The following is a 27,302-nucleotide window of genomic DNA, read 5'->3' on the forward strand; positions in this document are numbered from 1 at the left end:
ATAGGATGTTAAGGGGCCCACAGATTACCAGTTCGCCGGACAATATTTATCAGCCTAAACGCTAAAGGTTCCGAACAACTGATAAGCTGATATCATCCGGCGAACTGGTAATCAGTGGGCCCCTTTACTCTAAAGGCGCCTGACAATATGTTACTGTATGGCAGGGGTCTCCAAACTTTATTACCTGAGGGCCATATTGCGCCTCAGAATTTTCGCGCGGGCCACCGTCGGGCCGGGGTTTGGAGAGCCCTGCTGTATGGGATCTGGGAAAGGGCATTTTTTTTATATTAAAAAGTATAACTAAGGTACACTTCTGAGTGCTCCTCACTGTCCCAGTACATGTTGTTTTTAAAATTAAGTTACCTACTGTTAATAGAGACGACAGCTGGATGTCATCTGGCAAGGCATTAGCATGTCTAGCACTACGTTTATCTTAGTTGCGAATCAGAATCTGCCCAATATGACTCACGCTAGACCGAGCCGGGGCTGGGCCGGAGCTTCCGACGCTTCGTTTTCTATGGAAAGCACCACGTGATCACCGACCAGCAGTCATGGAAAATGACAACGACTTCATAATTAATGTAGCTAGAGTAGCAAATTCAATATTTTAATAGTAGCACTGGAAAACAAAGTTTTTATTTCAACTGAGGTTAGTCTAATATTAATATAACAAATGGACAAAAAAGGACAATGGGATAGCGTAGTTACGAAGATTTTAAGTTTAAAATGGCTGAAACCACGGTCACAGGAATTGCCATATCCATCATGTACGAGTACTATTTTAGTTAAGTTAAATTGGATTCCAGTTAACAAACCTTTTTTACTTTTTTTTTTCCCCGATATGTTTAACCAAGCCTAAATAAATAGAGATTCACTGCTCTCAATGTCAACCGCTACAATAGACCCTTAAGGTTCCTTTGACATTGTTGTGAGGATCGACAAATGGACACACACCGTTTTGCACACCGTGTTCATACAAACAACTACACGGTATTTTATATTATACCGGGTGTGGCTTGTAACACGAGCAAAAAATTAAACTGTAGGCTGTACTCAAAATGACCAAACTTTGTTCAGAGACTTTTAAAAATAACTTGTATTTTTAGTTTTAGCACACTTTAAAGTTTATTTCAAGACGCGATGTATTGCGAATTTTCTTAAGTTTAAAGCGTAACAAGCAACGCCATTAACACTGATAAATAACAGCGTACCTTATATTGAAGAGAAATAAGATTATATTTAATTTGTATGAAAAATAGAAAGTCTAAAGACTTAATAATTTTAAAAGTAATAGATCAAAAGTGTCATCGTTTGAGGCGTGTACTCTATGCTTAAATTATTTGCTCGTGGTGCAGGCTACACCCGGTATAGTATGTACAAGGGCGTTCAAAAGTGCATCGATAGATGTCGACCGTAATGCCTTAATATTACGGTTGAAACATGTCCATGCACTTTTGAACGCCAGTGTACGTTGATAGCATGGTCGTGTGTGTGTGGTCGCCGCGGGTCAAATATTTACAGGACTGATTGAACTCGTTACCTTTAGCGCTCGTTCATTGATAATGAGCACTATTAGGCGCAAAGTGCTACCGTTCAGTTCAGTACCTACCTCTAGTGTAAATTACATTCGATAACGTGACGTGACGTATGCGTTTGCGTTAAGTGTCATATTATATGGGATTTTGAGTTTCCAAATAGTCCCGCTTGGCGCGCTGTTCAAAATCCCATACAAAAATAGACACGTTATGTCTATTAAAAAAAACTAGTTTAATGTACCTATTCAAAAGGTACTTGAATACAAAATACAGTACGTAGAGGCCCCCTTTTTTAAATACCTATCGTTAAATTTAAATAGTCACGATTATTTACCTGTGGTGCACGTTGATGGACTCTTAAGTCAAAGATCGTAGATTTCTCCGTGCTCGGATCTTGGCACAACTTAACAATTTGTCATTAACTTCTGAATATAATTATAGCAAAAACTACATGATTTTTGGCAAAATCAAACTGTTGTTGATCTGTTTCAACAAGAGACAATTGTTGTCTACAATATAATATTATTACTTTATATTGATATACGTAAAATTACAATACTAGTAGATACAAAGTTTTAAGCTACCCTTTAAATACACTACACAAATAATTCATTCCTATCTCTTTTTGTTTACATAAAGTCCCAAATAAATTGGAGCATAGTTTAGCAAATAATATCGGTTCCAAATAAACTAAACTTTTAATTAACGCTGTAACTTGTTCTGGTTTTGTTCAAGCCAAAATCAACTCAATGTTCTGTAAAATAGGGTTAAAATTAGATTCACGCGGATAGGTCGGCCAATACGCAAATATTTGCCGGACGTGTGGCGGCCATGATGGGTCAACTGAAGCGTTTAATACGGGCGTAAACGTGGGTGTGGGCTGTTGGAGTGGGGTGGGCAGTGGGCAGTGGGCAAGTGGAGCACAAGGCTTCAACAAAGCCTGGCGGACATTGATACGAGGAACTTTTCTTCGCGAGTTTAACGAAGCGGATATTATTATAGAAATGTTCGCGCGTTTAAAGAATATTCATGTTTTATGTAGGTTTCAACAACAATGCAGAGTATCTTTCTTCCTGAACTTTGATAATAGCATATGGATCATAATTTTACTTTTCGCAAACGATCTTTGCCGTATATGGATTAAATCCATCATAAATAATGTGGATAATAAGTTTTATTAAGACAGAGGAGATATAGTGACCTCACGCGGTACTTAAAACGTGTCTGTATTTTACATTCAATGAGTAATATTGATATTATTTTAATTAAAAAAACTCGGATTTTTGTAACACCTTGCTGGTTTTAAAATACCTAAGTGTCTTCTTACACTTATATTTGATATCAATTCATATAAGAATTAGTTTGTATTCGTTTCATATAACGCCGTATAAATATAATAACACCGTAGTTAAGTAATTAAGTTATGGTAGAAACGTATCTGCATCAAAGCCAGTACTTGGCGTAGAGGACGAGCCGACTGCACTCACCACGATTCACGTGCAGATTCCAGACGATTATAATATACACGTCTGCCATACCTCATATCAGCCTGCGGCGTATGTCATTAAAAATGTTATAGTTGGTTGGTTATACAGCCGGAAATTTAATGTTTTTGATGACGGCCTGGAGTTTTTTATTTCATTATGTACTTCTGACGGTCGGCTGACGATTATCGTCACCACAATATCAAATGCTTGGCGTTTTAAGTATTATAACTCCTTGAATCGCATCAAAATAAGTAACTCCGATGTGACCAAAATTTTATACTGGAAACTTTGTTTCAATAAAATACGAGTAAAGGGGATTACAAAGATAAAAATCGTTATATACAGTTTTTAGGTATGAGGACACTATTTTTAATACATTTTCTTGGTTATCCAGATGCTACGAATAATTTTGTTAAGCCAAAATAGTAGTTTCCTTTACGTGAATCAAACTGAAATGGACTATAATATTTAAAAACTTTCGCGTTTTGAACACATATTAACTCACATTTATAGACGGGTCTAACCCCACAACGGGGAGTTGCACAAATCTCTGTTTTGACATTTTGCTAGGACATCAGTTAGCCGCGACCACGACCAGTGAAACGTGTGTCGAAACGTCGGTAAATAAAGGTAATTGAATAAATTTTGCGTTAGACCCGTCTATAAATGTGAGTTAATATGAAATGGACTACTTACCTACAGTAAATTTAGTTTAAACCGGTACACATTAACATTAAAAATATCACAGCACTCGACACTTTTTAATTCCAAACCAAAACAAAGAAAAAGCCACATTTAAAACTCAAATCGCGAAATCCTTTTTGAAACTGCACTCAGGCAGTATGATGCATGTAATTAAAAAGTGGACTACGTTACATATGATAAGCCAATATAACTTGAACTCTCGCCGAGTGAATTTGCGGGGATTACTTACGGAGTTGGGATGCCTGTTGATGGTGGTTGGTAGGTGGGTAGGATGGGAAGGAGGCAACCGCGAGGCTTTGATATTGCAGCGGCATGATATGATGATTTACGCTGAAGAGCTCTGAACTTATTGGAAATTATTTGCTGCCGGAATTATGGGGTAAAAGCAGGCTTAGAGAACTAGGCGGGGTTAGCGACGGGTGCGTTTGTATGTTGCTGGAGATTCCGGTGAAATGATGAAGTTTCAGATGAAGCTGGTATTAGCTTTTAAATTAAATGTGGTGCTTCTTAATTTTACTTTTTCAAAATATAAAATATATATCATTTTTAGGGACGTACAATCTATAAGTACTTTGAGTAGTTCAGTATGTGAACTAATTTCAAATAATATTAAGCTGAGTACAGTAAGTACACTACTATTCGTACTCGTAGTTATTGAACTATAGGTACTGTGTCATGGGAAAGGAACGAATTAATATCAATTATATAAATAATTTCCCAGTAACTTATTATTGGCAAGAGCTGGATTTGAACCCACAGACTCGGGTTGGGAAGCCACAGCCACAAGCTAAAACATTTCAGTATTGCTTATTATATGATTTAGTATGTAAAAATATGATTAATACTAACGAAGTGTTTATTTATTAAATGTGTGACGTGAGATCCCAAAAATATACTCGTAATTACAACTTCATTAATGAGAAACACTCGTGCAACGAGTTTGTTTGCACTCGGCCGTGTTAAGAATTATTATATAAAATGAAAATTTCGCAATTAATGTTATATAATTAATTGCAAATGCAAATTGAACATTATGATTAATATAATGTCACAAATGAATTTGAAATAATTCTATTAATACATTCGTGCATGTGTGTCCCGCTCGCACTCCGGAGCGGCGTGCGGAGCACACTGTAGATCATCGGTGTGATAACCTCGATATGTTTTCTGGGTTGTATCAAGTCATGACAAATAAAGTCTGGATAGCAATATTACAAGACAGTGACAACATTAGTGCTAGAACAACAATTGTCACGCGCCGCAGCCCTATCGCTTAGAACAACGGGGCGGTTCGTGGGAAAATTTAAAAATTTGATAGCGATTTGCGAGTTAAAAGCGGAAGGCGATGACATATTTAAAGGTATACCTAAAAATACATTCCTCAGTATTATACATATATCAATATTATTATATGTATATATTATAGTTAAAAATGGTTGTAATCCAAACAAGTTAATTTTATTCCAGGCTGACAATAAAAAAAAAAAAAAAAATAATCGAATCTCAGTTTAGTAAGACGTTGTTCTAGTTTAAATTAGCTACATACTTAATTGAAACTGTTATACAAGTTTAAAGTGACATTTGTGGTCACTAAATGCTTGTAATAGTTTGACCAATATGGCCGCTTAATTTGATATCAAACCTTCTTTAAAAGAAGGCCGGTGCCCAATCGTCATCGTAGTAAAAAATATCGTAATCAAGGAAAAAATATATTCTCATTAGTTACGCAAACTACGAGTCGTATTCTTGAGCGATAAGTTGAAGTTAACTCTCCGTTAGATTGGTCTTATACTACTCCGATCAACTAGCATCTGCGTTGGTCAAGATACTCGGCAAGTATTTGAAAAGATACTCCTTATCCACTACGGGCTCCCGCTTCCGCCTGTGACTAGAGCCCTAGATAATGTCGTCCCGCGGTCACGTCTATTCTGCATTATGCATCGAAACACTAGCTTTTTACTAGTAATGGAATTTTTGATACCGCATCGGTCTCCGCTTCGTTGCTAATGCGGACTAGGAGTCTCCTTTGTGTTGTATTTTTAACGTTGTTGTAAGAGAAGCTTCTTCAATATATCAATATTATACTAGCAACTTTTTTAAATAACAACACCGACTAGTAATACTCTTTTCTGTAATTTTTTCTTTATTTTTTAAGCTTCCTGGCAAATTTTCATAGCTTGCTTTATAACATTATATCCCTTCGGGTGGCAGCACCTCCGGTTGAACGATAGGAGAAATGGCGCGGCCATTTTTTTAAATATGCCTCTGCGTGGCAGAGGCCGCGAGAAGGTTCGGTCATAACAAGCCCGTAATTGGCAGAGACCGTCTCGCGGCATCTGTGCGACGCTGCATTTCGCGCCTAAAATAAAACCGTTAAAACTATGCCTTGCTTGCTCACTCTTGCAAGATGCATTCGTCAATAAACAAGGATGGTATTCACTAACGGTCGAATTCCCGCGTAAAACAAAGTTTGTTAAAAATGACGTGATGTTCCTGCCCCACCTCGCCCATTACGCGCCGACCGTCGTCGAGCCGCGAACATTCAAACGGAATACGCACTGATAAAAAGTGAAAAAAACTGTGTGAATCGTGTTAAATGTATTGTTTTGTCATAAAGATTGCTTTTTCTACAATCAATTGTTTTATTTCGTAATTATACGTATTTTTACATGAAAGTAGAAAAAAAATGGTAATATGAGATTAGAACAAGTCTAGCATAATTCACATAAATAGAATAGAATTCATTGGTACACAATCAAATAACCCATTTTATGCTGAATTCAGTGATATATAGTTTATATATATCATTCATACATTTTTTTTGGGAAACGGTCATATTTCTAACACGCGTCAAATTCGCGATGATCACCCGTTGAGGCCCCGCCACTTGATGTATATTTTTCCAAAATGGCTGCGCCACTCAACCGGCTTGTTATGTCTGTCCGTCTCGCGGCCACCGCCACTTACCGTAGAGACCTCGAGGAGGACAATGCCACTCGAAGGGATAACCAACATAGCTGATGCGTTTGAAAATAAAGACATATTTACACATATTGCTCGTTCCAATAGAGGTCAAAAATTGTTATAACACATTGGATTTCTGTGAACATTTGATGTCCATACAAAAAAGTAGTGCCATAAGTAGAATAGTATTATTATTTAATTGTGTTGTTTATTTCAAGTTGGAGAATTAGCCCGTACGCCTGTAGTATGTAATTACTGTGTATAGTGTACTCGTAATAGTCAATTAAAACGTTATTTTCATTAGCCTGATCTGATCGAATGAACCTATTTAATTAAGCATCAGCACAAAGAGTCGATGTAAGTAATTAAATAAATGTATTCGAGAAATTAATTAGTGCTTACTGTAACTGTACCTACATTACAATAACCCTATTCGTACATAATGTACGAGTAGGTACATTGTTGTCTGACAGTACATGTTATCGAAAATTGTGGGTATAATGGTTACTTGATATTTTAAACATGTCAGGTTCTTTATTCAACAAATAATTTATTCATTGTGTTTAAATTCGGGATGGGGCTTCGATTTTTAGGATGAATATCGTATTTCACAGTTATCAACATATATTTAGAAGTATAATGTAAATGGAATCATTATACAAAATAAACTATAGGCTATTATTTTTAACAACCCGCTGGTTTGTTGGTATTGTATATAGAAACAGGAATAATACTAAATTAATATAACACAGTGTAATGAAATTCTCCTATATGCAAACTGCACTACATATTTGTACTATTTGTTAGCGAACAAGAACTATCTATACATTACCTGAGTTATATAAATGTAAAGAGTTCAATAGAAAATGCGAATAAATTACCTAAACAAATATGACAGATTTTGTTGGGATTTTGAAATATAACCTAACATTTTTAGGAAACTTGTTTGCGCTGAAATAATGATAATTAACATAAGTACATTAAAAAATACATTTCTTCTAAAAATATTTAAGTATACCCGTGTTTTTATTGAATTCGGTTAACTTCGGGGTATGGTTAAGTACGTTTAAGAAAACTAATCGGCATAGTTCATTTAAAAAAAAAAACATTTTTTTTTAATTACTTAACTTTAAAAAGTAATTAAATGAAGCATATAGCGTTGTTGTAACATGGGCATTACATTTAACTCAACCAAACAACTGAAATCTGTGACATATCAATGTCATTTCGAACATGGATCGACCGAGATTGTACTTAAGTTTAGTAGCAAATGTATGAACTCATTCTAAACACTAATCAATATGTAAACCGGCCCTAAGGCAAGTGTACACGCTTGTAGAGGCGTTATAGGATTTTTTTTTTTTATTATCTCCGAAACGAAGTTAATTAGAATATCGGTGTCTTTGAGAAAGTTACTTGATTTAAGCTCAGGATTGCAGTCTGCACCCTTGAAATTAACGGAAATAAAAAAAAACACGGTGTATAGACTAAATAAAATATGGTTGTCCTTAAAAAATGTTGGATTATGGATTAATTAAGGTAAATAATAAATGTTTGTTTATATTATTTGTCATTTCTATTACACTCCACTTTATATACCAATAGATAATGTATCTAATACTTATTATAAAAGTTGCGGTTCATAGATAACATTATATGTATAGACAACGCACAGCCTAACGCTCTAGAGAAAGTCCTACTTTTGACAAAAAAAGCATAAGAAACGTCTTAGAAAGCTTAGAGGATGCCTTTAACCCTGCATGAATACTTGGAGGCGGCCTCTGGGGCCGATATGTGACAAAACGTCACACACATCATCATTTTCATCATGCATTATTTAATTATTGTATTTTCTATATGCCTCTCAACTTACCAGAAAGAGTGAGCAGCACGGTGAGCAGAGCCGCGCGCGTCATGGCCGCCGGCGCCCGCGCTGTCAACAACACGTTTATTTTCAACAACTTTTATTCATTTACCCATTTTCCATCGGTGCTGTGTACATGACGTTTTAATGACAGCTAGTGATTCTGACCATTTTGTTATGTAATATTTGAAATGCAAAATGGTGAATTAGCAATATCATACGGTGGTTACTGGAGTATGGACTGTGTTGCTTTACAAAGACGATAATAAATACTCGTGTATTTTGTCCTGACTTGACTAACGGCCCGATTCAAACTCTGAGATACGTCAATTAATAGATCTAAAAACGATAAGAATTAGATATGTCAGTGTCAAATGTCTTTTGACACCGACACATCTAATTCATATCGTTTCTAGATCTATTAATTGACATCGATTCGAATCAGGCAGTAACCGTCTTAATCAAAGCACATCGTATAGTATTGAAGCTAGAATATTGTCATTTTTATAGCAGGTTACTGAACTAACATGTGTTGAAAACTCATAAGAAATTTTTTAACTCCTAGGTTTAAAAGTTATTGAGAATTTGTGTGGAGATGATGAAATATTCGAAGTGAGAGCTCAAAACTTTGTTTTGATTACGTTTCCTTATAAACTTTAGCGGCCTGATTCGAACTAAAGTGAAAATGTACAGTCAACTGTAAAAATATGTCCCTTAGGTCTTAATTCGCTGACATAAGAGTTATGGGACATATTTTTGAGATGAGTTGTACACCCATATTTTTAGAGTTGACTGTATGTACCTCAAATTAGTCAAATATTAGGTGATACGATATGGATTATATATGTCAGTGACAAAAGTGACGTTTTTTTTTTCAAACTAAAACAAAACTCCACTCGCAAAATGTATTTATATGAGCGAAATTTTAATAAACTCATACATTCAGTCAAAAATATGTTGTTATTAAAAAGTAATATACGTACAATATACGACTAAACCGCATTATCAATATATTTTATCGTGATCGCTTTTAATGGAATTACACAATTATGATACTTAGTCCTCTTGGTTTTTTTTTTATTATATATGTAGCAATTTGCTTTAACTTTTTAATACACTTGTTTGTATATGTATGATACTGAAACCTATATACAATTTTAACTTTTCGTAGTTGTTATAAATATTATTACCTTTATGTTATGGTTTTCAATATAATTTCAGATAAATGAAAAAGATTAAATTCAACGTATAATTATAATATATATACGAATATCGATAAGTTATACGAATATTACAAAAACATATTTTCCATTTAAATTCAGCGTGCATACGTTCGTTCGCACGCAAAGTTTCTTTCCATCAACTTTATCTAACTTCAAGATAAACGTGTTATATAATACATCTAAAACTCACTTGTGCACAAACTCGGGATTCAAACAGCAAACACCAACATTTCACTCACAAACAATCCACAAAGTTTCACGATCGTAGCACCCACTACGGCGTAGCGCGGCGAGGGGCTCGTAGACCGCTCGCGTAGACGGCCGCGGCGCGAATGCCCGCGACCATAGCCGGGCGCCCCAGATTAAATTAAAACAAAAGTTTTACTCCTCAAGCGACAGTATGGAAAACGTACAGATAGATTTTTGTATATAAGTTTTATTAACTGTTGTTCTAGGGTTGTCTCTTGTTAATTGAATGTGAGCGTAGGCGTAGATGGCGTTCCTTTGTCTCGTCTGTTGCGGTACAATTAATAATTAAATTAAGGCCGGATTCGATTGTTCCCAGTTTTATTGACGAACGTTAGAATTGTTGCTGGATTATTATTTGTGTTTGGACATTGAAATTGCGTTAAATGCGAACTAAATCCATAAATTTATAATTTAACTCTCGTAATTGTGTTTTGAGTTTCTATGAATAATTTTATACCGTGTTGATAATTTAGTATTCGCATCAATTATTTTATATTTATCAAGGCTTTAACCAGTCGGCCCGATTCGAACTTTAAGATACGTCAAATATTACGTCTAGATACGATATGGATAGTTAGAAGAAACGCCAGGCTTTTGACAGTCGGCCCGATTCGAACTTTAAGATACGTCAAATATTACGTCCAGATACGATATGGATAGTTAGAACAAACGCCACTTTAGACACTATGACATGTCTAATCCATATCGTATCTTGACGTAATATTTGACGTATTTTAAAGTTCGAATCGGGCCGAGTTTCTAAAAGTCACCCTTTGTTTTATGATTAATTAAACAAGACATTGATTTAAGTCAGGCAAAGTTAACTATAAACCAAATTTAAACTGTTGTGAGACATACTAACATTGTATAATTTTACAGTTTAAGCCGACCACTGACTAACAGTCCGCCGGACGATATTAGCCGGTCAGTTGTTCGGAACTGTCAAATTTTTGTTCTGACAGGCCGATATCGTCCGGCGGCCTGTTAGTCAGTGGTCGGTTTTAGACTCACTTGCATCACTTGGCTTGCATGTCGCGCGAGTGACTCAAAACAAGTGAGATTCAATGTTAACTATAAAATTCTAAAACAAAAGTGCAGAAAATTTCACTTTCAATAAAATCACTTAGCACTAAGTCAAAATGCGATAAACATGGTAAAAGTATCGAAGTTAGGCCAAAACAAACACGACGTTAAGGCTCAGGGCGCGAGAAAACTACCCGCAAACAGTTTAGCGGGAGAAAGTATCGCCACGAGCTTCTCGGGGTAAAGAGTAGAGCGCGCAGACTGGACATCACCTTTTTTATGTTTTTGTATCGTGCAAGAGCTCCATAAGACGACCAAGTCATTCGGCCGTATTACAAAAATGCTTATCAATCAATCTTTGGGTATTATGGCTCCATCGATAATGTCGATGATTCCGCCAACGTCAAGATTTAGGAGGACACGTGCTTTATGAATACAATTGGCCGGTGAATATCCACGACGAAGTTCACTCAGATGAGAACATAAGATGTCAGTGATACGATAATTCAGTACGTCAGTACGATCTGTCAGTGTCAAAAGTTTCATTTTTTCAATCTAAAACGTAATACACTCTTTTTTTTGGGCAGTCGTGTAAAAATTATATTCTCATGTTAAAAACTTGGTCGAGGTCTAATAATATTTTTAGATTTAAAGTCTATAATATTTATTTATTTATTTAAAGTGTGCTAATCTTGACAATATATTTGATATTCAATATTTTTGTTGGACTTACCTATACTTATAAAGAATATTCGTAACAAAATTATAGTGCACCTTACGAAGTCATGACTTTAAGTTTGTACGTATGTCACATCTTTTTCGCAGCCGTCGCTTGAAAGCGCCTGCTGGCCTTAGGGCCGGTACAGATGGACTGCAACTTGTATGGGAACTGCACGCCGACGTTGCGGTTGGCGTGCAGTTCTCATACAAATTGCAAATCTTTATCGGCCCTTAGATACGTCGGCTACAGGCGGAACCGCGGCTTATTCTTCTACCTGTAACTGACTGCACTGATGGGTGATGGGTGTTTACTGATTATTTGTGTAAACTATTGAAGTGTTCTACAAAAGCTTTGTAAACGAATAAACATTCTTAATCTGTTGTAGGTAATTGAGTAATTAGCTATGAATTCAATGACAAAACAAAACCGTTCAAATAGATACCTGTCTGTATATATCTCATCTTTGCCGTCGCTCGCTTGATAGCGCCTGGCGGCCTTAGATACTGCGGCCGCAGACAGCCGCGACTTCTCTTCTAGCTTTAACTGACTGCACTGAACAGGGGCGTTTATTTGTAGAAACTATTGAAGTGTTCTACAAAAGCTTTTATTGACGAATAAACATATTCTTAATTAAATAATTAGCTATGAATTCAATGACAAAACAAAACCGTTCAAATAGGTACCTGTCTGTATATATCTCATCTTTGCCGTCGCTCGCTTGATAGCGCCTGCCGGCCTTAGATACTGCGGCCGCAGACAGCCGCGACTTTCTCTTCTAGCTTTAACTGACTGCACTGAACAGAGGCGTTTATTTGTTTAAGCTATTGAAGTGCTCTACAAAAGCTTTTATTGACGAATAAACATATTCTTAAATAAATAATTAGCTATGAATTCAATGACAAAACAAAATCGTTCAAGTAGGTACCTGTCTGTTTATATCTCATCTTTGCCGTCGCTCGCTTGATAGCGCCTGGCGGCCGTAGATACTGCGGCCGCAGACAGCCGCGACTTCTCTTCTAGCTTTAACTGACTGCACTGAACAGGGGCGTTTATTTGTAGAAACTATTGAAGTGTTCTACAAAAGCTTATATAGACGAATTTAAAACATTCTTAATTAAGTAATAAGCTATGAATTCAATGACAAAACAAACCCGTTCAAATAGATACCTGTCTGTTTATATCTCATCTTTGCCGTCGCTCGCTTGATAGCGCCTGCCGGCCTTAGATACTGCGGCCGCAGACAGCCGCGACTTCTCTTCTAGCTTTAACTGACTGCACTGAACAGGGGCGTTTATTTGTTTATGCTATTGAAGTGTTCTACAAAAGCTTATATAAACGAATTTAAAACATTCTTAATTAAGTAATAAGCTATGAATTCAATGACAAAACAAAACCGTTCAAATAGATACCTGTCTGTTTATATCTCATCTTTGCCGTCGCTCGCTTGATAGCGCCTGCCGGCCGTAGATACTGCGGCCGCAGACAGAGCCGCGACTTCTCTTCTAGCTTTAACTGACTGCACTGAACAGGGGCGTTTATTTGTAGAAACTATTGAAGTGTTCTACAAAAGCTTATATAAACGAATTTAAAACATTCGTAATTAAGTAATAAGCTATGAATTCAATGACAAAACAAAACCGTTCAAATAGATACCTGTCTGTTTATATCTCATCTTTGCCGTCGCTCGCTTGATAGCGCCTGCCGGCCTTAGATACTGCGGCCGCAGACAGCCGCGACTTCTCTTCTAGCTTTAACTGACTGCACTGAACAGGGGCGTTTATTTGTTTATGCTATTGAAGTGTTCTACAAAAGCTTATATAAACGAATTTAAAACATTCTTAATTAAATAATAAGCTATGAATTCAATGACAAAACAAAATCGTTCAAATAGATACCTGTCTGTTTATATCTCATCTTTGCCGTCGCTCGCTTGATAGCGCCTGCCGGCCTTAGATACTGCGGCCGCAGACAGCCGCGACTTCTCTTCTAGCTTTAACTGACTGCACTGAACAGGGGCGTTTATTTGTTTATGCTATTGAAGTGTTCTACAAAAGCTTATATAAACGAATTTAAAACATTCTTAATTAAATAATAAGCTATGAATTCAATGACAAAACAAAATCGTTCAAATAGATACCTGTCTGTTTATATCTCATCTTTGCCGTCGCTCGCTTGATAGCGCCTGCCGGCCTTAGATACTGCGGCCGCAGACAGCCGCGACTTCTCTTCTAGCTTTAACTGACTGCACTGAACAGGGGCGTTTATTTGTTTATGCTATTGAAGTGTTCTACAAAAGCTTATATAAACGAATTTAAAACATTCTTAATTAAATAATAAGCTATGAATTCAATGACAAAACAAAATCGTTCAAATAGATACCTGTCTGTTTATATCTCATCTTTGCCGTCGCTCGCTTGATAGCGCCTGCCGGCCTTAGATACTGCGGCCGCAGACAGCCGCGACTTCTCTTCTAGCTTTAACTGACTGCACTGAACAGGGGCGTTTATTTGTTTATGCTATTGAAGTGTTCTACAAAAGCTTATATAAACGAATTTAAAACATTCTTAATTAAATAATAAGCTATGAATTCAATGACAAAACAAAATCGTTCAAATAGATACCTGTCTGTTTATATCTCATCTTTGCCGTCGCTCGCTTGATAGCGCCTGCCGGCCTTAGATACTGCGGCCGCAGACAGCCGCGACTTCTCTTCTAGCTTTAACTGACTGCACTGAACAGGGGCGTTTATTTGTTTATGCTATTGAAGTGTTCTACAAAAGCTTATATAAACGAATTTAAAACATTCTTAATTAAATAATAAGCTATGAATTCAATGACAAAACAAAATCGTTCAAATAGATACCTGTCTGTTTATATCTCATCTTTGCCGTCGCTCGCTTGATAGCGCCTGCCGGCCTTAGATACTGCGGCCGCAGACAGCCGCGACTTCTCTTCTAGCTTTAACTGACTGCACTGAACAGGGGCGTTTATTTGTTTATGCTATTGAAGTGTTCTACAAAAGCTTATATAAACGAATTTAAAACATTCTTAATTAAATAATAAGCTATGAATTCAATGACAAAACAAAATCGTTCAAATAGATACCTGTCTGTTTATATCTCATCTTTGCCGTCGCTCGCTTGATAGCGCCTGCCGGCCTTAGATACTGCGGCCGCAGACAGCCGCGACTTCTCTTCTAGCTTTAACTGACTGCACTGAACAGGGGCGTTTATTTGTTTTAACTAGTTAAGTTTTCTATTATAGGGTCTTTAAATGAATGAACTTTTTTGCGATATAAAAACTATTGTAATGGAGATATTACCGGTGACCACTGAAGGATATTATAAATAGATATACCTGTGTTATGTGCATTTATTATTTTATTTATTGATTCATAAAATTTACACAACATTACAGCGGACTAATACACTGTGAAATTTATAATAGACAGTATTTATACAAACAAGGTACACATGATACAGTCTAGAAAGGACAAATAGAACGGGTCTCTATTGTTTCCCAAATAGTTTTAAGTCATAATGTATTGTTTGTCCGAATTTTCGTTAGTCATAATTGGTTTTTCTCAGAAACGCGTAACTTTTCAGGATTGCCATAAAACAAACCTAACCTAACCTAACCTATCTACAGAATAAACCTTACGAAAATCTTGAAAAGTTAACGGTTTCAGTTTTATGACTAACGATAATATGACAAAGAATACATTATGACTTAAAACTTTATGGGAAACAAAGGGACCCCTCTTTACACAGATCCATCCAACTACTTTCTACAATTATATATTATATTTAAATGGTTAAGTTCTTAAAGGTATGGATTATAACTATTAGAGGTAAATTTATTAACAGGAAAGAGTCGTAAAAAAATGAAAATGAAAAATTGAAAAACGAAAAAATATTTATTCGCTAACAAGCAATCTTTAACAAAATACAGGTTGGTGCACCCTTTTAAGTATAAAAATACCTGTGTTAAGGAACACCGCTCTTCCTTAGTGATTAACTACAAGCTAAAAGAAAAACTATGATGATAAGTTTAATAACAATAAAGTAAATTAAATTAAACTAAACTATTAACTAAGTCGTAAGTAATCATTATTAACCTCCAAACAAGAATCGTCATTAACGTAGGAGATGCTATTTATTATTTTACTTAATAAACATTTCTTATAAAAACTGTATCTTCATTTTTTTTTTCATAATATTGAAACATAAAATTGGACTCATCTACCGCTAAGTATCACATACCCAAAACGAACACCTACAATAATAATGAAGGCAATAATAATGATGATGACGCGGCGTTTTATGGAGGTTGTTATAAAAGTTGAGTCTCCTATATAGGTACTATACTCACTCAGTCAGTAATAAAAGAAAACTTTATTTGGTAGTAGGTATTGTAAGAAAAAGCCAAAATGGACTTCCTACATGCGCAGCTAAAAGTGATGTTAATAAAACTTCTTAGGAATGTACAATTGTACAGCTCTCTTTGTTTCTCTGATACATATGATTTACAAATTCTACGAATATGTATTATAAGTTTCTTAATATAACGCTCTTGCGACGTAAGGATAGACGAACAGACTGACAAACAAAGAGACGGGTATCCCAACAACCGCGCATTGCAACGAATGCGCATTTTGAAGGCGCATTGTAGTCATATTCGTATGCTCTGCCATTTTACAAAGCAGCGTCGGATTTCGGGTTGCCGGGGTTTCATATTAATGCTTTTGTGATGCAAATTCGACCCGAAGGTGAGCTTCCTGTTTATTATAATAATGTATACAATAAAATTACGAAATTACGTACCTATTTGGCTGGAGTTAAAACGAAATACGTGTGTCAGATTTTTTTTGTTTATTTAAGTACGGAATCTTAATTATAAATGTTATAATACCTACATATTGTAACGTTTTTTGGACAGTGAAACGTGTAAAACCAATTATATTTGTTGAATACATGTTTTCTAGAATGAACCTTTTATTTCTTATATCTAATACCTTTACACGAGCAATTCTTGTTTATTTATATATAAGTATATAATATTTCGGGGATCACGGAAACGGCTCGAGGTAAAACAAGAATTATTTTGAGAAGGCATCCTCTTTCAGTTAATAAAAGTCGATTTAAAAACTGTGACAAACTACATTTGTAAATAAGAAATGTCTAGATACGATCGATGAAAAAAGTTAATAACGGGCGTGTAATCATTGTTGGTCCTTAGGTTATACATCGGTATTCGTGACGTCATCGAGACAGCACGTGGTACTGCTGTCGATGTTGAGTGGTGCTGAATATTCATGCGGCGCAGAGTTCGGGCTCAGTGACAGCGGTTCATCCTGCCAGCTTATTGCAAAGGCGACTCAACTGTGAGGGAAGTAGTGTCACCCAATGTATGGGACGTGCAAATTTTGGTATCGGATGAATTCACTTGGCACAGATGAAGTATACGTAAAGCTAAGCCAATCCAGCCCGGCAGCCATGCGCCACCCCCTGGTGGGTAGGCAGGGGGGCATCCAAAGTTACACGCCTTCAATCAGCTTCTATTTACCTACCACCTCGAGTTTGGTATAATTTCCAGATAAATGGAGCATGGCATGAGGAATTCATATTTGAGACATTTAATGTACAGTTTAATAGAAAAAAATAAACTTATTAACGCTCAAATCAAAATCGGTATGCTATTTTTTTTATTCAACTATTACTATTATCAGCCGAAACTACAAATGCTAGAAAGTTGAAATTTGCACACCAGGTTATATTTATAATGTGTCCAAGAGATAAGAAGCGATTTTGAAAAATTCAACCCCTAAGGGGGTTAAAAAGGGGATGAAAGTTTGTATGGGGTTCATGTTTTATTTTAAGCTATAGGAATTCCAAACTTCGTTAAAAGATATATTATTGAAATACAAGAAAACTAATTTCAGCGTTTTTGAAAATTGATCCCCTAAGGTGGCGAAATAGGGGTTGAAAATTTGTATGGAGATCAAAATTTTTTTTGAGTGTGGGGCTTGAAACTTTTTATATGCCCATATTATTAGAATAAAAGAAAAGTGATTTCAGCGTTTTTGAAAATTCATCCTCTAACGGGGTTAAAAAGGAGTTGAAAGGTTGAATCCATTACAAATTATTTTGACTCCCCCCCTGCCTACCTGCCAGGGGATGGCGGATGTCTACCGGGCTTAATTAGCTTAGCTTTACGTATATTACATCTGTGCTAAGTGAATTCATCCGATACCAAAATTTGCACCTTATGACACTACTTCCCGTACTGCAATGATGTCGGGGTCATAAAAGCTTTGCTAGGCAAACATAGTGATAATGTATTGGTTATAGATAAATGTTGATTGTAAATTATCGGAAGCAAAGAGCAATTAAGAATAAAAAAAGCATCAAGAAAAAAAGCTATTATATGAAGCTAGACCCTAACAGGTGTCTAACAGGCAATATAAATCAGGCAGTGGAAGAATTTTATACAGGTATGATTGTGGCATCAGCGTGCTTCCCGGCGGTAGCACGGTCGAATTATTATCGCTTGTCACCATGCCTGTCACATTCTAACAAGTATGTGAGTGCGAAAGTAGGTACCATAGTTTTAAAATTTCACATATGACACGGAAAATATCTGCACGATTCGAACTTTAAGATACGTCAATTAAAAGATCTAGAAACGATATGGATTAGATGTGTCAGTGCCAAAAGTGACGTTTTTGTTTGAAGAAACGTCACTTTTGACACTAACATATCTAATCCATATCGTTTCTAGATATATTAACTGACGTATCTTAAAGTTCGAATTGGGCCGTATGACTCTTACACAGAAGTCTGCAGAAGTTCCGAGTCACGCAGAGAGGCATGGAGAGAGCGATGCTCGGGATCGCCTTACGAGACCGTAAACGTGACAATCATCAAGCAAGACCAAAGTTAGATACCTCATCGCCGTCATAGCGCAGAGAAAGTGAATATGGGCGGGGCACTTTGCGAGAATGGACAAGAGTCGCTGGACAAGACGAGTCTTTGAATGGAGGCCCAGAGCAGACACCCGAGGGAGCGGTAGACCACCGCAGCGCTGGGTGGACGACATCCGACGACACGTTGGTCGGGTTGGTCTGGATGAATCGGACACAGGACCGACAGGAGTGGAAGAAGAGGGAAGAGGCCTACATCCAAGATTGGAGCACCAAAAGGCCACCATGATGATGATGATAGTTTAAAAATAAAAGGACTTCCGCAGTAGTTTGAGAGTAAGGCATATCGACAAGTAACTAAATAGGTCAGCTTTAACGTTAGACATATTGCGTCTAAGTAGGTAAGTATTACTAAACTCAAACTAGTAACCAACTATGAACTTTTGCAACTCCGCTTGCACCGAAGCCACACAGAAATAGTTAGAAGTTTGTATAAACGTGTAATCCCGCGAGTCGCGATTCAATCAAAGCGGCCGGATTATCGGCCGGGCGGATTACAACCGGCTATGACCGGTTTGTAAACGGTTATTGCCGTTTTGTTTTATGTAGCGTTATTTAAGTAGCCGTAACAACGTTAAAGAGGCTAGAAAGTGAGCAATAGATTGAGGACTTGACGAGTTCGTTTGAGATACGAGTCCATCGCGCACTTTCGGCCGATTCATAACAAAGTGCTTTTCACGACTACTGTGAGGTGTGTGTGAGGGCGTGTGTGAGGTGTTTTGAATGATTCACGGTTAGTTTCGCTAAAACTTGAAAACAAAACAAAAGGTAATCACGGTCTATATCCCGGTCGATATAACTCTACTGTGAGGAAATGTATTAATTATATATTCAAAAACCCTTTTACGAGAGATATCATAGTCTTAAAGCCGTAACACACTACCGCGCCGCACGAAGGTCACGGTGCGCCGCACCCATAAATCTTCTTCTTCTTCGTTGTTATCCCGGCATTTATGTCACGGCTCATGGGAGCGAGATACTTACCAGTTACTCTTCATTCATTAACTGCTTAGCCAGTTTAATCCAGGCGGATTCTTTATCTAATAGCTAAGCTTACTTCATATAATTTTACTCGGAAAATAGGCTCACTGTTCGGGCCATTATTACGGATGAAATAAGCTATGTGTTTGTTTTGTATCAGCGGATCAGTTTACCCGGGCTGTTGCAGCTCGATGCGGTAATGCGGTATGTTGAGCTGCCCAATCACTGTCTTTCTCTTTTCCTCTCTGTCCTCGGCAATTACTAATCTTATGTAAAGTTGAGGTCTACCTTCCTTGTCTTCTCCTTCCACTTTGCCCTGTTTGACATGTCGGCTTCAGAGACATTGCAGCAATCAAGATCTCGACTCACATCCCCCCCTATCCAATCGCTTTCAAAATGATACCTTTTGTCCACGATGGGACAAACAATAAGACGTAATTTAAACTTGCAGATATTTAGTTAAAATTATTAAAAAAAAACCGATCAAGTGCGAGTCGGACTCGCGTTCCAAGGGTTCCGTACATAAGCCCGACTCACGCTTGACTGCACATTTCTAATAGGTTTTCCTGTCATCTATAGGTAAAGTACTATTTTGTGTATTTTTTTCAAAATTTCAGATGTTTCAGAGATAAAGGGGGGGGGGGGGGATGGTGTGACAGACAGACGCACGAAAGATCCTATAAGGGTTCCGTTTTTTCCTTTTGAGGTACGGAACCCAAAAAATACAAGATTTGTATGACACGCAATGTTCGTTATTCGGTCCTACGTGTAAGTATTGACAGATATACGATGATGTGGAGTTATTTTGACACTTGGTCCGTGACGTCGCTCTACTCGTCCGGTAATCATATTATTAACCATTCCATTTCGCGTGCACACCTTTATACATAATATTTGTCCTCTATTTTAACCTTCTAAAGATGTTCAAGAGTAAATAATGAAGCAAGCACTGGTATGTGGTTTCCAAACTGTTCTTAGCGGGTTTGAACCCCAGTAGTTTCCAATGAATTTAACATCATTTGATATTTACCAGTGGCATTTCGGTAAAGTAAATTAGTTTGAGGGAACCGGACTAATCCCATGAAGGCCTAGTCTCCCTTCTAGTATGAAAGGTCAAACAGTATTCGCTTTCGTAAAAACTAATGCCGATTCTTGGGATTAAGTTGCCAGGACTCTTCTAAGATCCAACCAGTACGGATATGATGGTCGTTCTTGTCTACGTGACAGCGTGATAAAACGTTTTTTTGTCGCCGTTGAGCTGTTTTTGCTTACTTAGGGCATACTGAACATTCCTGGAACTGGCCACTTAGAAAAAATAAGTCATCTCATATAAATATTATTAATTCATTCATTCATTCATTCATATATCAGAATCCAGAAACTTTCAGGCCCACGTATTAATTGCATCAAAGACTAACAACGCTTTACCTTTGTGTTAACTGTAATCAGAAAAAATAAATATGCGCATATATTGACACTGTTTTTAATACTGTACTCTTATTATTCTCATTCGACAGTTTAATAGCTCTTCTGGGATTAAAAGCATTCAGTGATTTACTTGCCGCCACAAAACACAATAACTACAAAAGCCTTAAATCACGTGAGTAAAGTTCAAATTGCTTTCCACTAAATGAAACGATAACTTTGCTTTATCGAGTTTACGTTTTGTTTGTGAGGACCAATTATTTATATGTAAATAAATGCTATAGTCGATCAGGTGTCCTTTTCTATCATGTTGTAAAGAAAAGAGCGTGATATAGAGCTATTATCAACAGATCGAAACGTGTAATCAAAAGGATCAGTTGTGAACGGCGACCTATGTCCTTTACATATTTATTAACGATCTGGGCCGCATTACATAATAAAGTACAAGCTAATGTTATTAGTGATTTTACATACAAAATCACTAATAGTATTACTTGTATTTTATTATGTAATAGGCCCCTGTTTTCAACCTCCGACGCTAAGCATATAAAAATAAAAAATTGCGCGTTTTCCCAGAGATATCATAAGACCTGGCTAGATCAATTTTTCGCCCACGAAAACCCTCATATAGCGAATTTCATCGAAACCGTTAGAGCCGTTTCCGAGATCCCCGAAATATAGTTATTAATTCAAGAATTGCTCGTTGATTGGTATAAGTATAAGATTGTACTTAGACGGAGTCACGCGCAGAAGCTAGTATTATATTATAAAGTGTACCTATTATAAAATAAATCTCACTTATGCACTATATACCAAGAGTATAATTATAAATATGTATGTAAAATATTTTATTGTTTATATATATATATATATATATATATTTTACTTTGGGAAGCGACCTGGATGAGGATTTCATTAAACATAAAGTTATTAGTTAAACGTTAACATAATTATATTTATAACTGTCCCGCCGATGATGCTGGCGGTCGAACGAAACAGCAATATACACTCTAAAAAAAATTTGGTTGGCCCTATCAATATTTTGATAGTCGTAATCAAGCATCTTGATTCCATACGAGCCTAACAAGGACTTCGACATTTCAAATAAGGTAATTCTGATTGATTTTACTATTGCTATGTAACTGAGCCAACTAAGATCTTGTTCAATATATACATGAAAAAGAATTATGCTAAATAATTGACCCTAGTAAGATCAACTAAGCTTGATATTTATTGAATCAACCTACGTTACATAATTATGTCAACAAGTTAATAATAGATGCAAGGTATACAATTGTTAGGATTAATCAATACCTACTTTATTAGTTCAATCACAGATACACTTATTGTTTTAAGTAATCAGCTTTCTTTGATTTATATAAGATCGTAATTGTTGTAATTAACTTAACGTCAACTAAGAAGAAACTGCTCTTAGTTGGTCTTCATTTTTTAGAGTGTAACTATGCGTGTCAATGTAGGTACGAAATTCTTCTTGCTTATTTTTCTATATTTTTCTCGCTAACGCTTACGCTTTATACCACATTGACCAGTGACCACAGCTAAAGTTGTGTGTAAATAAGCGATTATGAGCCGCAATAAAATAAATAGCTTTCTAAATCTCATTTATAGTCAGAGATAGATTGATGCGCTGAAGCTGTGACCGACTGTGAGGTTAATTACTGGTGACTACGTACCTAGATGCAAACGGCGCGATTCGGGAAATGAATTAGTGATTCACTAGGTATGAAATAGTAAAGATATGTGACGTTCCACGGCAAAATGTACCTTATGGCGGCCACAATAATATTGGAGCGGCGTTAATAATAGCGTAAGCGCCAACCGCCATAAGGTACCTTACAAGTACTGTTGCAGAAAATTTCCAAAAAGTTGAAAAACGTCTCGTAAATTGCAGGAAAATTACACAGGAATCAAAGGAAACTTTCATCTTGTAAATTGACAATTTAGATTCCTATACAAAATTATAAGTTTCCGAGATTTTTCCAAGTAGAAACTTCGCTATTTTGGAAAGTTTTCGAGTAGATGCAGCGGAACGCCTTATACAAGATAGACAACTGTTGTGTTCAATGCATTCAGGAGCCAAGAAACAGCCGTGAAACAGCGTAGCATCCTTGGTTGGTTGTTTTGGAGATGCTTATCTAGCAGCAGACATTTTTCTACTAATAAATTCTAATGATGTTATTTTATCCAAGTAAGTAATACTTTATTGTACGAAAAAGAGCTGGTTATAGCAAGTAATACATATAACGGTGTAACAAAGGCGTACTTATACCTATCTCTTCCAGTTAACCTAGAATATTAGAAATTTCAAATTCCAGTTATTAGAAAGAAACATCGAAAGAAATCGATTTAATCCCACAATAAGGCCTAGATTCCCCTTTTGGATTTGAAGGTCAGATGTCAGTCGTTTGCTCCTTTCGAATGTAACGGCCCGATTCAAACTTTAAGATACATCAGTTAAAAGATCTAGAAACGATATGGATTAGATGTGTCAGTGTCAAATGTGATGTTTCTTCAAACAAAAACTTCACTTTTGACACTGATACTCCATAATATATCATTTCTAGATCTATTAATTGATGTATCTTAAAATTCGAATAGGACAGTAAGTGATGTAAAAAAAGTGATGGCGTAGAAAGTGTGATCCGCTGCCTCTGATACTTCACACCACATTCACAGTATACATAAGCGTTGCCCGGCCGCAATTAAATAGTTCTCAAATTTCCCTGGAGCCCCGCGGCCGGCGCCCCTTTTTGCTTGCATTGTTGCGAGAGCCCGAATAGTTGTATTGACTTATTCGAGTGTAAGGGTGTTTGAGTTCATTCGGAGTATTGGTGTCCGTACCCAAAGGGTAAAAACGGGACCCTATTACTAAGACTCCACTCTCCGTCTGTCTGTATGTCTGTCTGTCTGTCACACCGGTGTGAAGTTATCGGCCAAAGTTATCGGCGAACAATAACCCGACTAAATTAAGAAGTCGAGATTTTCAATGTTTTTTTTCGTCGTTTATAAGAGCGTAAGTACATTAGTTTAAGGAAAAGTTGAATGTCATCAATTCTATTAAGAACATTTCATCATAAATTTTACTATGTAGCTGAAAAACATGCATCGTGACTGGTCGTAGAATTTTGTGCTTATCAAACAAAGAAAATCCTACTTTCTAGCCTACAAAACGCTTCAAGTCTATTATTTGTAAAAGCTATTGACAAAAGCTTGCATTTTTCTGTTAAAACTTACTTTCTTTGATAATCAAAGATTTAACGATTGATAATAGTCAGCGCTCTAAAGATTCTAGACATATATTTATCAATTTGACCAACTTCCGGGCAGAAGACCACACGGAGAAAAAAATCTAGTGTTCTTTTAATTTAGTGTTCTTTAGTGTTCTTTTTGTGTGTGTGTGTGTTTTATGTTGTAAATTTAACTTGATTTTATTGTATTATATGTGACAACTAGACTTTTTTTACACATTAATAGAAAATTCTAGTTCTTTACAACATCATTTCTAGTTCCTATTATAGACCAATAGTGGGACCGGATTTTTGCACTAAAAGTTTTGATAATTCTAAAGATGAAAAACTGATACTTATCTGACATGGGACATATTTTTAAGCATATTTGTAAAATATGACGAAAAGTTAGAACGAGCGTTAGATATAAATTAGGTATTTATATATTTTTAGTAATGATTTTTTAATATTGAATTAAAGTGCAATGTTTAAGTTCCATCGTTTATAATATGTATGACGCTTTATAATGTAAAATTATTAGAAATTTTTTTAACGTGCTTCTTAGTCAAACTACAAATTAGCTTATTATTTTGTCGATATTGAATTAAAGTTTAATAAATCCACAACAACATATCTAAATTCTTAAGTTAATAGGCAAGCTAAAAATTTAGAAGAATAAGATATATGCTTTAGAATTAATATGCGTTTTTTGTCCTATAATATCTAATATTGAATTAGAGTCTGTAAAAATAAGTCTATTCTTCTTCTTCTTCTTCGACCTAGCGTTTTCCCGGCCTGGCGCCAGGGTCCGCTTTCCTGCTCAGTCTCCTCCACTTTGCCCGGTCTTCGGCATCCTCGGGTGTGAGATTGTTCTCCCCCATGTCCGCTGTCACGACGTCCAGCCAGCGTTTCTTAGGCCTACCGCGTGATCTAGGGCCTTGGACAGTGAGATTGAGGCATCTATTTCCGACGTAGTCTACCGGTCTGCGGCGTATATGGCCATACCATCGGAGGCGACTTTCCTGCAGCTTATCCGCTATATCACGGATTCCGAGGCTGCCACGGATGTGTTCGTTACGTATGCGATCTAGTCGCGTAACGCCACACATCCATCGCAACATCTTCATCTCCGTGACGTGAAGCTGCTGGACATGCCTTCCGAGGACAGGCCAGGTCTCGCTACCATATAGTAGGACTGGTCGGATGATGCTCTTGTACACAAGGCCCTTTAGCTTCACCGGTATCCTGGGGTCGCAGAGGACACCGGTTACTTCTCGCCATTTTGCCCAAGCAGCGCTAATTCGGGCTTGGACGTCGTGATCGATTTCACCCGATTCGTGCAGCACGGACCCAAGGTATTTGAATTTATTCGTTTTCACGACATAATCGTCTCCTACCTTTATGGGGTCGGGGTCCGTGCCGCCACATGCCATGTACTCGGTCTTCGCAACATTTAGTTTCAGACCGCCGTTCTCTAGCGCACCCTTCCATTGGTTCACTTTATGCTCCAGTTTCTGTTTGTCCTCATCTGTCAGTGCAATGTCGTCAGCGTACATCATAAGCCATGGAGATGGTTCGTGAACTTTTGCTGAAACTACGTCTAGCACTACAAAAATAAGTCTATTACTATAAAATAATATACGCAGCCATATTATGGAAAATAAGAAATTTCGGTGTGTAGCTTGCATTGTAATAGTAAAATATATTTAAAAAGGCGCGAAATTCATACATACGCCGCGCTGGTCCGTCAGTGTCGCCGGCGCGGCGCCCGAGACCCTATCATAGCCTACCTATACCTCGCCCCTCGCCTCGCCCCACCTGCCGCTCACAGCACTGTCTGTCTTTTCTTATCATTCATTTGTTTGTTTACTGTGGACATATATAAATTAGATGCGGACATTACGTGAAATTAAAGGGGTCCCTTTGTTTCCCATAAAGTTTTAAGTCATAATGTATTGTTTGTCATATAAGAACCTTCGGGCTCTCGAATTAAGGTTTATTTTTGAATGGCCTTAGTAGCAGTTTGATAGCGTTGACTCGGCTCGGAGAGTTGGCGAATTGGCGATTCATTCGCCGAGTTAGCGGATCGGATACCAAGTTATCAGTTAGTTAAGTGGCCGAGTTGATTAGGAAGAACATTTGAATTTCGAAATTGTAATAAAAATGTACATGATATTCACAACTATTTTTTACCATAGTTTGTCAAAGGACTGTCTCATTTCAAACATAGAGAGAATCATCATACTATCTTTGACTTACACTAGTACTAGCACCCAAAAGAAAAGGATGAATATAGTTTTTTGTTTTTATTTACTGACAAATTGGTTTGACCGACTATACCTATTTCTGGTTCCTATTGTCATGTCCTGTCCTATTCAACGTCAATATCATATTATGTATATTATAAACCAACTGCTCAATATTACACGTATACATATTGAATATACAATAAGGTAAGTGACCTCACCTTATTGTATATTCCGTGTCGGCCGTATATGCCTATATACGGCCCACCTTAAATTAAAATGTTTTTTTTTTAATAAACAGGATATGAAGTATGAAAAACTCACTCAAATAGGTATCTTATTTATTGAAGTTTCTTCATTATACCAAAATAGTTATAAAAATATTACGATACTCTTGGAAAATATACCTTTTATAAAAGTCCTATTGTGGGCCTTATTGAACACTAGCAGGGTATTACTTAATCCCGCAAAAAATAATAATTTTGACAGTAGACAATAACAGATTTTATTGTTTTTAACTTAAGAGTTATACATATACAAATAACAATATTTGGTACTTCACAACAAGAGGATATTTATGATAAGTTAAAAATAATTCTTTTGGGCCTTATTAACTAAAGATATAAAAATTGTCTAGTTTATGCGAAAA

General features: G+C 36.7%; 2 protein-coding genes across 2 annotated transcripts in view; one reads left to right on the top strand and one right to left on the bottom strand.

The window, feature by feature from the left end:
- LOC134789749 (uncharacterized) overlaps nucleotides 1-27,302 on the top strand; it is a 304,376-nt gene that overhangs the window by 48,163 nt on the left and 228,911 nt on the right. The window lies entirely within an intron of this gene.
- The window catches only part of LOC134789654 (uncharacterized), a gene marked incomplete at its 3' end in the record, with an annotated part of 39,221 nt that continues 37,132 nt past the window's right edge, over nucleotides 25,214-27,302 (bottom strand). The window contains exon 2 of the mRNA XM_063760245.1: nucleotides 25,214-26,033. Within this exon, the coding sequence (XP_063616315.1) occupies nucleotides 25,214-26,033 (820 nt within the window). The remainder of the gene's footprint in view (nucleotides 26,034-27,302) is intronic.

The sequence above is a fragment of the Cydia splendana genome, chromosome 4 (assembly GCF_910591565.1).
Source record: "Cydia splendana chromosome 4, ilCydSple1.2, whole genome shotgun sequence".
Taxonomy (NCBI): Eukaryota; Metazoa; Arthropoda; class Insecta; order Lepidoptera; family Tortricidae; genus Cydia; species Cydia splendana.